Source organism: Carcharodon carcharias, chromosome 10 (genome assembly GCF_017639515.1).
Source record: "Carcharodon carcharias isolate sCarCar2 chromosome 10, sCarCar2.pri, whole genome shotgun sequence".
NCBI classification, from domain to species: Eukaryota; Metazoa; Chordata; class Chondrichthyes; order Lamniformes; family Lamnidae; genus Carcharodon; species Carcharodon carcharias.
This window is the reverse complement of record NC_054476.1, coordinates 48,044,188-48,060,004: the sequence shown is the minus strand read 5'-3', so window position 1 is coordinate 48,060,004 and position 15,817 is coordinate 48,044,188. Positions and strand designations below refer to the sequence as shown.

Here is a 15,817-nt window from a genome sequence, read left to right as displayed (position 1 = left end):
TATGATCCCAGCTGATGATACTTGACAAGTCAGATCCCAGAGTGAAACCTGGCTTGATAGATCCTAACTTTGATTTTTTAGACATGTGGTGGTAAGTTATTGAACAAATTTACAGGAATCTGCTCATTAACTTTTAAATACAAAGCATAAAATATTTATTAAAACAAGATAACTGAATTATATTACACCAGACAAAAAGGTTGGAAAGATCTCAATACAAACACGACAATTCAAATTCCCACTGTTCCTTTACTCCAGCAATATCTTTATGAACCAGTGAGGAATTCCCACTAGCTTAACACAAAGGGTAGAATTTTCGGGTCGGTGAGCGGGGGTGGGGCCCCCTCGCCGATGCATAAAATGATGCACGGAAATGTCCGGCGGGCATCCTGACGTCACCACACATCATTTAGATTTTCAGTTCTGTGGGGACTCGGACTCAAGGAATTCCACCCGCACAGGGATCGCTCAACTTAAAATGGCAGTGCGGCCCTGATCGGGATCGGGTTTAGACCAAAGACCTTTTTTTATGCCGTATTTATTCATTCACAGGCAAGAATTTATTGCCCATCCCTAATTGCCCTTAAGAGGGTGGTGGAGAAGGCCTTCTTGAACTGCTGCTGTCCATGCAAAAATACCACCCTTGACTATACTGTCCTTGCTAACTACCAACCCATCTCAACCTTTTTTTTCCTCCCTCAAAGTCCATAAGCTTGTCATCAGCTCCAAAAATTTTCCTCTTCCCACAACTCCATATTTGAATATCTTCAAATAGACTGCCACTCATTCCACAGCACTGAAACAGCCCTAATAAATTTCACTAATTTTATATTCTGTGACTGTGGCCATGGTACACCATGTTTTTTTTCCTCCTTCTCAGCCTCTCTGTAGTTTTTGACAGGGTTGATTACACTATTGTCCTTCAATGCCTCCATTGTCCAGCTCAATGTTACATGTCTTGCTTGGTTCCACCCTTACCTGTCCAATTGTAGCCAGAGGATTTCCAACTTTCCTTCCTTTCTCTGTTATCTGTGGAATACTCAAGGATCTAATCTTGGCTTCATTCTGCTCTTATCTACATGCTTCCTACAGCAAAATAATTTGAGGACATTTGGTCAATTTTACATGTATACAGAAGACATCCAGCTCTATCTCACCACAACCTCTCTGAACGTGAACTGCCTCTAATTTGTCAGACTTCTTGTCCGATATCCAGACTTGGATGAGTCTCAATTTCCTCTAGAGCAACACCTTTATCCTCGGCCTCCACCACAAACTCCACTCCCTGGCCACTATCTCAAGCTGAATCAGAACGTCCACAACCTCAGCATCCTGTTTGATGCCTAGCTGAGCTTCCAACTCCATATCCCTCAATCACAAAAATTGCCTCCTTCCATCTCTGTAACATCATCCACTTCAACCTATCTCCTGTTCAAATTCTCATTCAGTCCTTTAACCTCTCCAAGCTCAAATATTCCAGTGCTCTCCTAGTCAGCCACTCATCCTCCACCCTTCATAACTTCAGCTCATTCCTATCTCTGCAGTTTGTATCCTAACGTTCAAAGTCCTCCTCTCCCATCAAGCTCTGCTCACTGAGAAATTGTCTCCCAGTATGCTAATGTTTTTAATTTAAAATTCTCACCCATATATTTTAAACCTTTCCTGGCCCTCACTTCTTTCAACTTTATAACCCCTCCAACCCTAATTTAAAAAAATGTTAAGCATTCAAAGAGGAGATGGTTTGAGTACAAACTAGACACATTCCCACAAGGAGGAAAGAAAGGGTATTCAAATTTAGAGCTTCTCAGGTGACTAAAGGTATAAAGATTAAAATGAAACAGAAAAAGAGGCATGTGATAAATGTTCAGAATTCAGCAAAGAATCAGGCTGAATAAGAAATTGCTGGAGAGAACTGAAAAGGGAAATAAGAGGTGCAAAAAGAGCGTTTGGGAATAGATCAGATATTCTAAAAGGGAACACAAAACTCTTTTACAAACAGTTACATAGTAAGACAGTAGGGCTGATTAGGGACTAAATGGCAATCTTCTTGTGGAGGCAGAGGGCATAGCTGAGGTACGAATCTGTCTTCACTAAAGAGGATGCTGCTAGTGTCACACTGAAGGAGGTGGTTGTGGAGAAATTGGATGGGATAAAAGTAAGGAAGAGATACTTAAAAAATTGGCTACACTCAAAAGTAGGAAAGTCACCTAGTCCAATTGGAATGCATGAGGGCAGAAAGGGTGAAAAGTGTGGAGCTTCTGTCTTTCTGTCTACAATCTTCCAATCTTACTTAGATATGGATGTGATGCCGGAGGCAAAGAGGATTGAAATGTTACACTGCTGTTCAAAAAGGAGGGAAAGAATTAAAGGCAATCTGCCTATTGCTGGTAATTGGCAAACTTTTTTAGAGACATTAACCTGGGATAAAAATAATTGGCAATTGAAAAATATTAGTTAATTAATGAAAGCTAGCATGAATTTGTTAAAGGTAAGTCATGTTTGACTAATTTAAATGAGGTAGTGGCATAGTAGTATTGTCACTGGGTTAATAATCCAGAGGCCCAGGGTAATACCGTGGTGGCAGATGGTGAAATTTGAATTCAATAAAAATCTGAAATTAAAAGACTGATGATGACCACAAAACCATTATCAACTGTCGTAAAAACTCATCTGGTTCACTAATGCCCTTTAGGGAAGGAAATCTGCCATTGTAACCTGGTCTGGCCTACATGTGACTCCAGACCTACAGCAATGTGGTTGATTCTTAAATGCCCTCTGAACAAGGGTAATTAGGGAAGGGCAATAAATGCTGGCTAGCCTAGGCAGCGACATCCACATCCCATGAATGAATAGAAAAATCACAGAGTCATATAAATTTCTACACAGGAGGCCATTTGACCCACCCTGTGCCTGTGCCAGCCATAAAAAAGCAATCAAATCTAATCACACTTTCCTGTTCTTAGCCCTTGGCCTTAGAGGTTATGGCACTTCAAGCCCATATCCAAGTACTTTTTAATTACGAAGAGTGTTTCTCGCCTATTACATTTTCAAGCTGAGAGTTCCAGACCCTGAGCACCTTCTTGGGGGAAAAAAATTGCAATTCACCTATAATCCTTCTACCAATTATTTTGAATCTGTGCCTCCTGGTTATTGACCTCTTTGCTAATGGAAATTAGTCCTTTCTGTCTAGGTCCTTGTTAATTTTAGTAATGTCAATTAAACCACCCTTCAAGCTCCTGCCTTCCAAAGAAATCATCCCCATCCTATCCAGTTTTTCCTCTTAGCTAAAATTATCCAGTCCTAGAGATTTTGAGGAGATTTAGTACATGGCACCAGGGATGAAATAACTCAGTCACATGGGTAAACTGGGGAGATTTGATAGGGGTGTTCAAAATAGAGAGGTGTCCCTACTCTTGAAGGACTTTGAAAAACTGGATAAGAGAATCTGATTCTAGTCACAGAAGGGCCAGTGATTAACGGACACAGACTTTAGGTAACTAGCAAAAGAACCATCAGCAACGTTAAGAAACATTTATACAGCAAGTTGTTATGATTTAGAATGCTTTGCTTGAGTGGGTGTTGGAGCAGATTCAGTGGTAACTTTCAGAAGGGAATTGAAGAAATACCTGAGAAGGAAAAGTTTGGGGTATTGGGAAAGATGAGGGGAGCAAGACTAATTAGATCGCTATTTCAAAGAGCAGGTGCAGGCACAATGGGCCGAATGACTTCCTTTTGTGATGTATAAATCTCTGATTATAGCCACTTATTTATAGACACATGTACCAGTCCTAAAGGTTTTAAATGCTAAATGTCAGTTCTGCTATGCTCTTTAAAATTACTGTCAGGATGATTCAGTTTCACAGTGCTGGTATGCGGCCTGAGTATGTTTATGGAAAACCGTCTTTATGATGGTGCTGAATCTTCACAGTACATGTTCAAAAATAAACACGTTCCTAAGTTGACCCTACACATTCAATAGTAAGTGACGCAAAGCTCATACAATAGTTTTAAATCAATGTGCACTAAGTTGTACTGCTGCTGGGGTTTAATTATTCATCTGTTCTTTTGCAGAATTTTGAAGATATCAGGTGCAAGTGTATTTGTCCACCATACAAAGACAACGCAGGTCACATTTATAACAAAAATGTATCGCAGAAGGATTGGTAAGTAGGCTTATGTCTCAGAATATTGAATCTCTGTCATGTTATTAAAAACAACTAATGCTTCTCATTTTTATTCCTTATCAGCCCTTCCATCAAATTTCCTGTAAAAGGCTATATGACTGCCTCTTTCAATAAAAAGAGCAGGGCTAACAGGAACCTAAATCAATGAATTTCAAATATTCCTGTGTGCGAGAATTCTTTCAATATTGACACACTTCCAGAGATGTCAACCCTCCCCAAACAGCCACTACCCAAAGGAAAACATTGTAATCATTGTAGCAGAAAGTGCTTTTAATAGTACAACAATATCAAAGATAATGTGCTAATAGGTTAACATACAGAAAAAATATAGGGCATAGAATTGATGAGGCTGCATCAGACAAGAGTAAATCTGATGACTTCATCAACAAAAAGTGCTGGAAAAACTCAGCAGGTCTGACAGCATCAGTGGAGAGAAAAACAGAGTTAACGTTTCGAGTCCGTATGACTCTTCTTCAGACAAGTTTTTCCAGCACTTTTTGTTTTTGTTTCAGATTTCCAGCATCCGCAGCATTTTTCTTTTATTCTGATGACTTCATGGTCCCCGGAAGCTCCTCGTGATTGAAAACCTGACCTGTGACCTGTCGGTGCTGCTCTATGGGTGGTCTATGGGATGTCCCTTTGTAGTTGTTTGAGCCAATGTTGATTTTTCTGTCATCCTTAAGGTGGAATATCCAGAGTATTTTGCTGTTCCGTGTGAAAGCCCTGTTGGATGTTGTTAAAATATTTTAGTCCGACTGACAATTGCCTTTAAATCAGTTAGTTTGGCATAAATTCTCCCCATTAAAGAGACTGAGTGTAATGGAGGGCATAGTAATGTAGTGATAATGTAACAGGACTGGTAATACAGAGGCATGGTAATACAGGGACTTGGTAGTACAGAGGATGGATAATACAGAGAATTGAGAGCTCAGACCCCACCATGACAGTTTGAGAACTTGAATTCAGTTTTTAAAAAAATCCAGAAATAAAAAGCTGGTATCAGTAAAGGTGACTATGATGCTGTCAAATGGTTGTAAAAACTCACTGGTTCACTAATTTCCTTTAGGTAAGGAAACCTGTCATTTCTAACCGACCTGATCTGTATGTCACTCCAGTCACACATCAATATGGCTCACTCTTAATTGCCCTCTGAAGTGGTCAAGTAAGACATTCAATTGAATCAAGCTATTACAAAGAATCAGTAATTTGGGTGCACCTTCACCACATGACTGCAGCAGTTTAAAAAGAAGGCCCACTACCACCTTTCAAGGCAAGGAGCAATAAATACCAGCTTTGCCAACAATGTCCATATTCCCAAGAATGAATTTTTAACAAGCCAAAGGATTTAAGTGCTGAGGAATGAAAAATTTCTGATAGGTTTTCACCGTTGGCATTGGGCACTCTAGATAGAGAACAAAACTCCTTCTACACTGTCTCAACAATGTGCTTCAGATACAATTGCACCAATGTACCATTTCAGTTTTCCACACCTTTCAATCATATGGATTTTCCAAACAGACCAATAGTAGGTGTGAAATAAAAACAGAAAATACTGGAAATACCCAGCAGATCTGACAACATCTGTGGAGAGAGAAGCAAAGTTAATGTTTCAGGTTGTGACCTTACATCAGAACTGGGAAAAGTTAAAGAACTGATCAAACATGAGATACATGAGATAAGAAATAGAAAGCAATGAAGATAAATGAGGTAAAAGAGACAAATGGAAATCCTGCTGAAGTGAAGAGCAGAACTTTTGTAAGGTGGGCATTCCTGGAAGAGAAGTGGCAGTGAATTAAACACTAATCCAAAAGCAAAATACCACATTAACCATTAATGTGAATTTGGCAAGTGCTTGAAGATTTCTTCACCATTTTTCTGCAGAAAGGATTTGGAAAAAGTGTATTTTAAATGTTTTGTTTTAAAAAAATAGTGTTTATATACATTTCAGAAAATGATGGGTAATTATAATGTTATTGAACTAGCTTTGATATTATCAGAATGTCAATGATCCCATTTTTGCAAGAGATAAAACACAGAGACAGATACCGGCATGTTTTTGAAACAAAGCTGCAAAGCCATAAGGCTCAATGAAAGACTGTACGATAGATATATTGTAGGAAAAGTTAGAAATTTGTTTGTTGAAGTTAAATAAACTGACCCCTAATGTAGGGAGGTTCAACATGTTCATTATTTTTATATTATCACATGAAGATAAGTTGTATTGAATTAATTGAACTAAGTGAATCAGATAATAACAGTTGTTCTATATGTGTTCATTCACTATGAAATAAAGCAGCATATTACTTTGTATTAAGCCTCATCTCACCAAATGTCCATCTTCAGACCGATTGAGGAGGTAGATGTGTTGAAGACGTGGTTATTTCTCAGGTTACAAGGAGTATTGTTACCCAGGGCTATACTATTGTACGAGTATCAAACAAAACACTTCGATTGATTATGGGAGTGATTGAGGTATCTGTGGTAGACCAGAATTTCCAATAGGTCTGTTAGATGGGAACTGGAAGAGTCATTACAAATTCTGTTAGTCTAAGTCTGTTCCACCACTCTTAAAATTTGTGTTCTAAAAATGCAATTGCTTGCTCCCTGCTGATCAGATTTTTGCATGTAGCTATTTTTTGATTGCAAGCCTGTTTTACTTTACCAATAACATCCTTTGAAATGACATGCTTTACTTTTGCACAAAACTTATTTGTAGCCATGACCATTAGATGGTGCTATTGCATACAACTTGACAACTAAATAATGCTAATTACTCAAATATAGTAGATGGTACAACTATGAATACTATACTGTGAAAAGATGATGTGTATTTGTTTATGTGAGGATACAAAATCATTCTCACTCTTTCCCTGCAATACCACCCCCCCCCCCCAACACACGCGCACACACCCGCAGATGACAGATAAGTACCTTAACCTTTGTCAAATTTCTGTGTGATAGGAGATATTACTGTAAAAGTTTATGGGCTGGAAGAGAGTGCAGTTTGGAGAATCAGGTCAAGTGTTATAACTTTATTTCCGTCTGACTGTAGCTTCCCTGCTAAGAGTGCAAATTAACTGTTTTGTCACAGAGCTTTTTAGGTTTGCTGTTTCATGTTTTGATATCTAACAAGCTCTTCATGTGGTGATCAGCAAGTGGCTTGAAAAGACAATGTAGATTGCCTTCCTTTCTATGTTTGAATCAGAGAATGATAACAGCACAGAAGGAGGCCATTCAGCCCATTGTGTGTCTTTGCAAATTCTCTGTAGGAGCTGCTCAGCTAGTCCAACTCTCTTGCCTTTCCCCCAGACTTGCAATTCTTTCTTCTCTTCTCCCTTTTGAAAGCCATGATTGAATACCTTTTCCTACCTGGGAGCTGAGCAGGGACATTCAGGAGTTCGGAGTGACATAAATAGAGCCTGGGCATCGGAGCATAGCCTTTCCTACCTGAGAGCTGAACAGAGGCAGTTGGGAGTGACATAAATAGAGCCTGGGATCAGAGCGCAGCCTTTCCTACCTGCGGGCTCAACAGGCAGTCAGGAGCGGCATCTCAGCTGCTGAAGAAACTGAGTAAAACAAAACCCAACTGTGACATCACAGGATGATAAGTGCTTGTTTTAAGGGATAGTGTGTTAATAGCCAAGTTAGGACACAGGTTTTAAGGTATATCTATAAATGAAAAGAATTATACTAAAATAAAATAAAAATGAATGTAAAATAGTTAAAATAAAAATGTTCAAATAAGATAATTATAATAAATACCTAAAACACTTAGCAGTGCAATTAAGAATCATATAATCTTTAGTTTTATTTGTGGGTGGTACTAGCACTTAGTAAGCAAAGTAAATTGCACCATCCACAGGAATTATTTTAAATTAATTAAGAAAGTAACTAAATTAACTAAATAACATATGTAACAATGACAGGATAGGTGTTATGTTGCAGCTGTGGAATATGGGGCCTTTTGGACGCCAAGGCGATCCGGGACAAACACATCTGCAGAAAGTGTAAGCAGTTAGAGGAATTCCGGATCAGGATTGTTGATCTGAAAGCCGAACTGCAGACGTTGCACAACAAAAGGAAGGGGGAGGAATACTTGGACACTTTGTTCCAGAATTCGCTCACACCTCTTAGAATAGGGTCGTCTGTTTTAGCAATGAGGGACTGGAAAATGTGACCGTGAGTGAAGCAGCTAAAGGGACCAAGCAGACAGGAGTAGAGGTCCCTCAGATTTGCAACTGTCAAACAGGTTTGAAGTGCTCAAAACTTGAGTGGATGAAGGCGAGATCTGCAAGGTGGATGAGCACCATGGTACAGGAAGCTGTTCAAGCTGGAAAAACAAATAGGAATGGTAGTGGGAGTGGTAGTAAGGGACAGTATATGAAGGGGATTGACACTCTTCTCTGCAGCAAAGAGCAAGAGTCCATGAGGCTGTGTTGCTTGCCCAGTGCCACGGTTCGGGACATGTGCTCAGGGCTGGTGAGGAACTTGGAGTGGGTAGGGGAGGATCCAGTTGTTGTCATCCAACAACAGTTGTAGGTACCAACAACATAGGTAGAACTAGGAAAGAGGTTCTGCATAGTTAATATGAGGAGCTAGGCACAAAATTAAGAAGCAGAACCTCAAAGGTAGTAATTTCTGGATTATCACCTGAGCCACGTGCAAATTGGCATAGGGCAAACAAGACTAAAGAGATGAATGCATGGCTCGCAGGGTGGTGTGGGAGAAGTGGGCTGCGATTCGTGGGGCACTGGCTTCAGTACTGGGGAAAGTGGGGGCTGGACCGCTGGGACCAGTGTTCTAGCGAGCCGCATAACTAGGGAAGTAGAAAGGGCTTTAAACTAAACAAGGGGGTGGTGAGGGATCAAGCTTGGGTAGATGTTGCAAATCATGGGGTAGAGTCAAAACAGGAGAGCAAAATAGTAATATGGGAAATGAGGGGCAGAGAATGGCAGGAAGGGAAAGAGAAAAAATCTAAGAATGCACCAACGGTCAAGATTAGATGTTACAGAGATTAAAAAAAAAAGGCAAAACTAAAGGCTCTATATCTGAATACAGGTAGCATTCATAACAAAGTAAATGAACTGATAGCACACATTGAAGTAAATAAATATGATTTGATAGCCATTATGCAGACATGGCTGCATGATGACAAGGATTGCGTCCTGAATGTTGAAGGGTATATGACATTCAACAAGAATAGGAAGCTAAGTAAAGCTGGAGGGATAGCATTGTTATTCAAAGATGGCATTGGTGCAATAGTTAGGGATGACTTTGGTTCAAGAGATCAGGAAAGAGAATCAGCTTGGGTGGAAATGAGGCATAGTAAGGGAAAGAAGTCACCAGTGGGAGTGGTCTACAGGCCTCCTAACAGCAACTGCGAAGTATATAAGAATAAATATTGGGTGCATGTGATAAAGGGACAGCAATGATGATGGGTGATTTTAATCTACATATAAACTGGAAAAATCAGATTGGCAGTAGTAGCCTGGATAAGAAGTTCATTGAATGTTTTCGAGACAGTTTCTTACAGCAGCACGTTCTGGAACCAACCAGACAGCAGGTTATATTAGACTTGATATTGTGTAATGTGACAGGATTAATTAATGACCTTAGAGTAAAGGCACCGCTAGGTCGCAGCAACCACAATATGATTGAATTTGACATTGAGTTTAAAATAGAGAAGAGTGGGTCTAAGACTAGTATTTTAAACTTGACTAAGGGCAACTATGTGGGCATGAGAGCTGAGCTAGCAGAAGTGAACTAGGATTACTAGGCTAGAGTATAGATCAATAGAGGAGCAGTGGGAGACATTTAAGGGGATATTTCAGAATATTCAGAGCAAGTATATCCTACTCTAAAGCAATATTCCAGAGGGAGGACCAAGGGCAGGATGAGGTTTCTGATATTAATTTAAAAAAATAAAAAAGTTTTGAGAGAATTTTTATCATCTATATGTTCATGTGAGGGAGTCTTGATGCATGGACATTTTTTCCTGCATTTCCAAATCTTTATTTCATGGTTTAAAATTCTTCAGCTCCCTAAGGCAGCTCTCTGCCTTCAGGGAGCTTTCATTGCACGCTCCCCAAGCCCCCGCAGACTTCAGTGCTTGCCCTTCTCTCGCCCCCACCCGGCACCGCTGAGCCATTTCAGTGTGCGTTTCACAATGGTTGGCCGTTAATTGACCAGGCAGCATGAAATCGCAGTCAGCAGGCCAATCCCAGGCAGTGGGCCGTTCTCCAGCTGCTCACGGGACTGCCCACCAGGCCTGCCCGATGACCTCAAAATCCTGCCCCAGGTATTTAAAAAGGAAAAGAGTAAGTAAAGTCAGTGTTGGTCCTCTGGAGAGTTAGAATGGGGAGTTAATAGTAGATAATTAGGAAATAGCGGATTAAATGAACAAATGTTTTGCTTCTGTCTTCACCACAGAAGATGTAAAAAAAAACATTTCAGTCACAGCCGTAAATCAAGTGATGTAAGGGAGAGGGGAACTTGGTGAAATTGTAATCAGTTGGGAAGCCTTACTGAGCAAGCTACTGGAGCTGCGGGCTGACAAATCTCTGGGTCCAAATGTATTTCATCCTAGGGTCTTAAAAGAGGTGGCTAATGAGGTAATAGATGCGTTGGTGTTAATTTTCCAAAATTCCCTGGATTCTGGAAAAGTTCCATCAGACTGGAAAGTAGCAAATATAACCCCTCTATTCAAGAAGCGGGGGAGGCAGAAAATAGGAAGCCATAGGCCAGTTAGCCTGACGTCTGTCAAGGGAAGTTGCTAGAATCGATCATAAAGGAGGTTGTAGCTGGCACTTAGAAAAACTCAAGGTAATTGGGAACAGTCAACATGGTTTTGTGAAAGGGAAATCATGTTTAATTCTTTAAAGGCTGTGGATAAAGGGGAACTGTACTTGGATTTCCAAAAGGCGTTTGATTAGGTGCCACATCAAAAGTTATTGTGGAAAATAAAAGCTCATGGTATTGAGGGTAACATATTAGCATGGTTAGAAGATTGGCTGGATAGCAGAAAGCAGAATATGCATAAATGGTTTTTTTTCTGATTGGCAGGATATAATGAGGGGAGTCCTACAGGGGTCTATGCTGGGGCCTCAACTTTTTACAATTTATATCAATGACTTAGATGAGGGGACCAAAGGCTTGGGAGCTAAATTTGCAGATGACAAAGGTAGGAAAATATGTTGTGAAGAGGATATAAGGAGGTTGCTGACGAATATAGATAGTTTGAGTGAGTGCCAAAAATCTGGCAGATGGATTATGATGTGGGAAAATGTGAAGTTGTTCACTTTAGCTGGAAGAATAAAAAAGCAGAGTATTACTTAAATGGAGAATGACTGCAGAATTCTGAGGTGCAGAGGGATCTAGGTGTTCTAATGCATGAGTCACAAAAGAGTTAGCATGCAGGTACAACAATTAATTAAGAAGGCTAATGGAATGCTATCCTTTTTTACACGAGGAATTGAACATAAAACTAAGGATGCTATGCTTCAATTATGCAGGGCATTGAGACCACACCTCGAAACTGTGTGCAGTTTTGGTCTCCTTATTTAAGGAAGGATGTAAATGTGAAGCCCAACGCAAACTGGAGGAACAGCACCTCATCTTCCGACTAGGCACTTTACAGCCTTCCGGACTGAATATTGAATTCAACAACTTTAGGTCTTGAGCTCCCTCCCCCATCCCCACCCCCTTTCTGTTTCCCCCTTCCTTTTTTTTTTCCAATAAATTATATAGATTTTTCTTTTCCCGCCTATTTCCATTATTTTTAAATATTTTAAAATCTTTTATGCTCTCCCCACCCCCACTAGAGCTATACCTTGAGTGCCCTACCATCCATTCTTAATTAGCACATTCGTTTAGATAATATCACCAATTTTAACACCTATGTGTTCTTTTGTTCTATTGTTGTTGACATCTTTTGATGATCTGCTTCTATCACTGCTTGTTTGTCCCTACAACCACACCAACCCCCTCCACTTCTCTCTCTCTGCTCCCCCCACACACCTTAAACCAGCATATATTTCAACTCCTTCTTGTACTCGAACTCAAGTTCTGTCGAAGGGTCATGAGGACTCGAAACGTCAACTCTTTTCTTCTCCGCCGATGCTGCCAGACCTGCTGAGGTATTCCAGGTAATTCTGTTTTTGTTTTGGATTTCCAGCATCCGCAGTTTTTTTGTTTTTATATAGGATGTAAATGTGTTGGAGTTCAGAGGAGGTTTACTAGATGGATACCTAAAATGAGGATTCATTGGACAGGCTGGGCTTGTTTCCACTGAAGTTTAGAAGAGTAAGGGATGACTTGACTGAAGTATATAAAATCCTGAATGGTCTTGACAAAGTGGACGCGGAAATGATGTGTCCTCTTGTGGGTGAGTCCAGAACTGTGGGGTACTGTTTTAAAATTAGGGGGCACCCTTTTAGGACAGAGATGAGAATTTTTTTCTCTCGGAGGGTTGTGCGACTTTGAAACTCTGCCTCAGGAGGCCTTGAATATCTTTAAGATGGAGGTAAATAGCTTCTTGTTAGGCAAGGGAATCAAAGGTTACACACAGATCCCTTTGTACTTTAGCATTCTGCAGTCTCTCTCTATTTAAATAATATTCTGCTTTTCTATTCTTCCTGCCAAAATAGACAACCTCACATTTTCCCACATTATATTTAATCTGTCAATTTTTTGACTGCTCACTTAACCTATCTTTATTCCTTTGTAGAGTCCTTGCACCCTCCTAACAACTTACACTCCTAGCTATCTTATATCATCAGCAACTTTGGCTCCAATATACTCTTCCCCTTCATCCAAGTCATTCACATGAATTGTCAATAGTTGAGCTCCCAGCAATGATCCTTGTGGCACCCCATTTGTTACAGTTTGCCATCCCAAAAATGACCCATTTATCCCAACTCTGTTTCCTGTTGGTTATCCAGTCCTCTATCCATGCTAATATGTTACCCTGTTATGAAAGCGGCAGATGATGTGTGCCAGGCGGATCAAATCTATGAGGGAAACTTAATCGCACTATCACAACGATTTTGCAATTTGTATTTATTTCGAGATGTGTGCACTGAATTCAGAAGTAACAAGTCCATCAAGACTTTTAGAGATTTAAAAAATACTAAATTAAAATATTTATTAACAAAAGAAAAGATTTCAAGCAGATACACAGGACTACAAATTACTACTATAATAACTCCTAAAATTCCCAATTAAAGCTGACTCCCAGTTACACCCCATTTAAGGCAACAATCCAAAAGTAGATTTTAGATTTTAAATAGATCTAATACATTAACATACCCTACACAGTGGAATTCAAAATGGCTTTTCTGCAGCTCCAGTTTCTGTAGACAGCAGGCTTCTGCACAAATGCTGAGGTTTCATTAAGGCTACTTCACACACTTCTGTTAGATCTCACAATGCCTTCTTCTGACACACAGCCTCATTCTCCTTTATATATGTTTCTCTCCTCTTAATATAAAAATTTTATTGTTTCATAAGCCTTTGAAACTGTATCTCCCTCTTAACATAAAAACTTTCATGTTGTCATTATATACTGTCAGTAACCCTTGGGAAAAATAAACACATTCCTTAGCTTGTCTGACTATTTGTAAACAGGCTGAGATCCTTTTGAAATCCAAATCCCCCTTCATTTATCTAAAAGTGCAAATTCCCTTCATTCCTTACATGCTAAGCCAACATCCATGTTTACTCATTAGTATATCAAGCACCTAGCTTCTTTTGATGAATCAAAGCATGCAGTCTACTTGCCTCCAAATGTAATTAAATCACACACAGACCCAACTACTTACCCTTATAATGTACTTTACAATAAACCAAAAAAAATTATAAAAATTATTATTCTCTCATGACACACCCCCAACACCATAAGCTCTTGTGTATCAACTTTTTAAGTGGTACCTTATCAAATGCCTCTTGGAAATCAAAATACGCTACATCTACTATTTCCCCTTTATCCACCCTTCTTGTTACATCCTCAAACAATTCTAATAAATTTGTCAGACACCATTTCCCTTTCATAAAAATCATGCAGAGTCAACATGGTTTTATTATGCTTTTTCTGAATATCCTGCTACTACCTTTTTAATATGAATTCTAGCATTTTTCCATGTGGACTTCAACAACTAAATTCTTCCCCTCGCATTCCAAATTCCTCTCCAGCCCTGAGGAGATGTCCTAAACCCTGACACTGGGCATGCAGCACAGCCTTGAGGGCTTAGACTCTCAGCTGCAGAGAATAATATATATCCCCTTTACTATGCTGCCGGATACTACAACTACATTCCTTTTCACTTCCCCCGCTTGAATGGCTCCCTGCACTACGGTGCTGTGATCAGTTTGTTTACCCATCCTCCAATCCCTACTGCCATCCACACAAGCTACAAAACCTGGAACTTGTGAAACAATTGCAGTTGTTGAGGCTCCTCTGTTGCTATCTCCTGGGTCCCCATACCTGCCTCACTCGTAGTTACACCATCCAGTCCCTGACTACAGACCAAATCAGAAGTACCTAACCTAAGAGCTGTGACTGCTTCCTGGAACAAAAGTGTAGAGGTAGCTTGCCCCCTCCCTGATGCATCACAATGTCCAAAGCTCAGAGTCCAGCTCTTCAACTCTGAGCCGAAGTTCCTCAAGCTGCATTTTCTTCAGATGTGGCTATGGATCAGGCAGGTGTTCACCAGCTCCCACGTGCTGCAGTTTTAACATATCAACTGCCCTGCCATCTTTATAATGTTTTATTTAAGTATTTAGGTTTCAAATTTATAAATATCACTCAACTGTTATATTTAGTAGTTAAGCTATAAATTTAATGCAATATTTGTATATCCCCAATACCAGCCTAAGTTGCTACCCCTGTTTAGAGGGATAAAATCTTAAACATCGCCAGCCAATCAATTACCTGCTCACCAAATTAATGGCTTTGAACACTCATCAGCTACTAGAGACTGATAAAAAGGTATAAAAAGCAACACCTCCTTTCCCCTCTGCATTGAATTCCCACCTGCACCAAATTCCTAAGTTAGCACTTGTTCCTCATGGCGCTCAGGCCTCGTCGTTCCCACTCTGTGCAGTCACAAAACTTGTCTGCTTTTTTAGAGGGCTGATGACTCACACCCCAGTTGCAACAGCTAAGTCAGCTGCCTGTTACAGCAATTAATTTTCTTACAACCATTTTCAATTGATTGACAGAGCTGCCACAACAGGCAGTTGCTGTTAATCTAGGCTTTTTAGCTATCTTGTTTTAAAGTTCTAGGTTAGAAGCTAACTGTTAATCTAAATTATAGCTTGAGAAAAACTTACTAGAGATATCCCACTTGTACCAAATTCCCATGTTAACACTCATTCCTTATCACAGTCTGACGTCAGCGAGGCAGTACTCCTATTTCCAGTTCCTAAGTACTCGCTGCGTTTTAAAAAAAAGGTTTCCCTCATGTCGCCTCTGGTTATTTTGCCAATCAGCTTAAATTGGTGCCCTCTGGTTCTCAATCCTTCCATCAATCTGCAGACCCCTCATGCTTTTGAGCACATTTATCAGATCCTCTCTTAACCTTCTCTAAAGAGAACAGCTCCAGCTTCTGCAATTTTTCCACTTAATTGAATTCTCT

At 39.9% G+C, this 15,817-nt stretch overlaps 1 protein-coding gene across 1 annotated transcript in view; it reads left to right on the top strand.

Annotated features, from left to right (window-relative positions):
• The window catches only part of tmem9b (TMEM9 domain family, member B), a 102,639-nt gene that overhangs the window by 1,764 nt on the left and 85,058 nt on the right, over positions 1–15,817 (top strand). Inside the window, exon 2 of the mRNA XM_041198004.1 lies at positions 4,072–4,163. Coding sequence (XP_041053938.1) covers positions 4,072–4,163 — 92 coding nt within the window. The remainder of the gene's footprint in view (positions 1–4,071; positions 4,164–15,817) is intronic.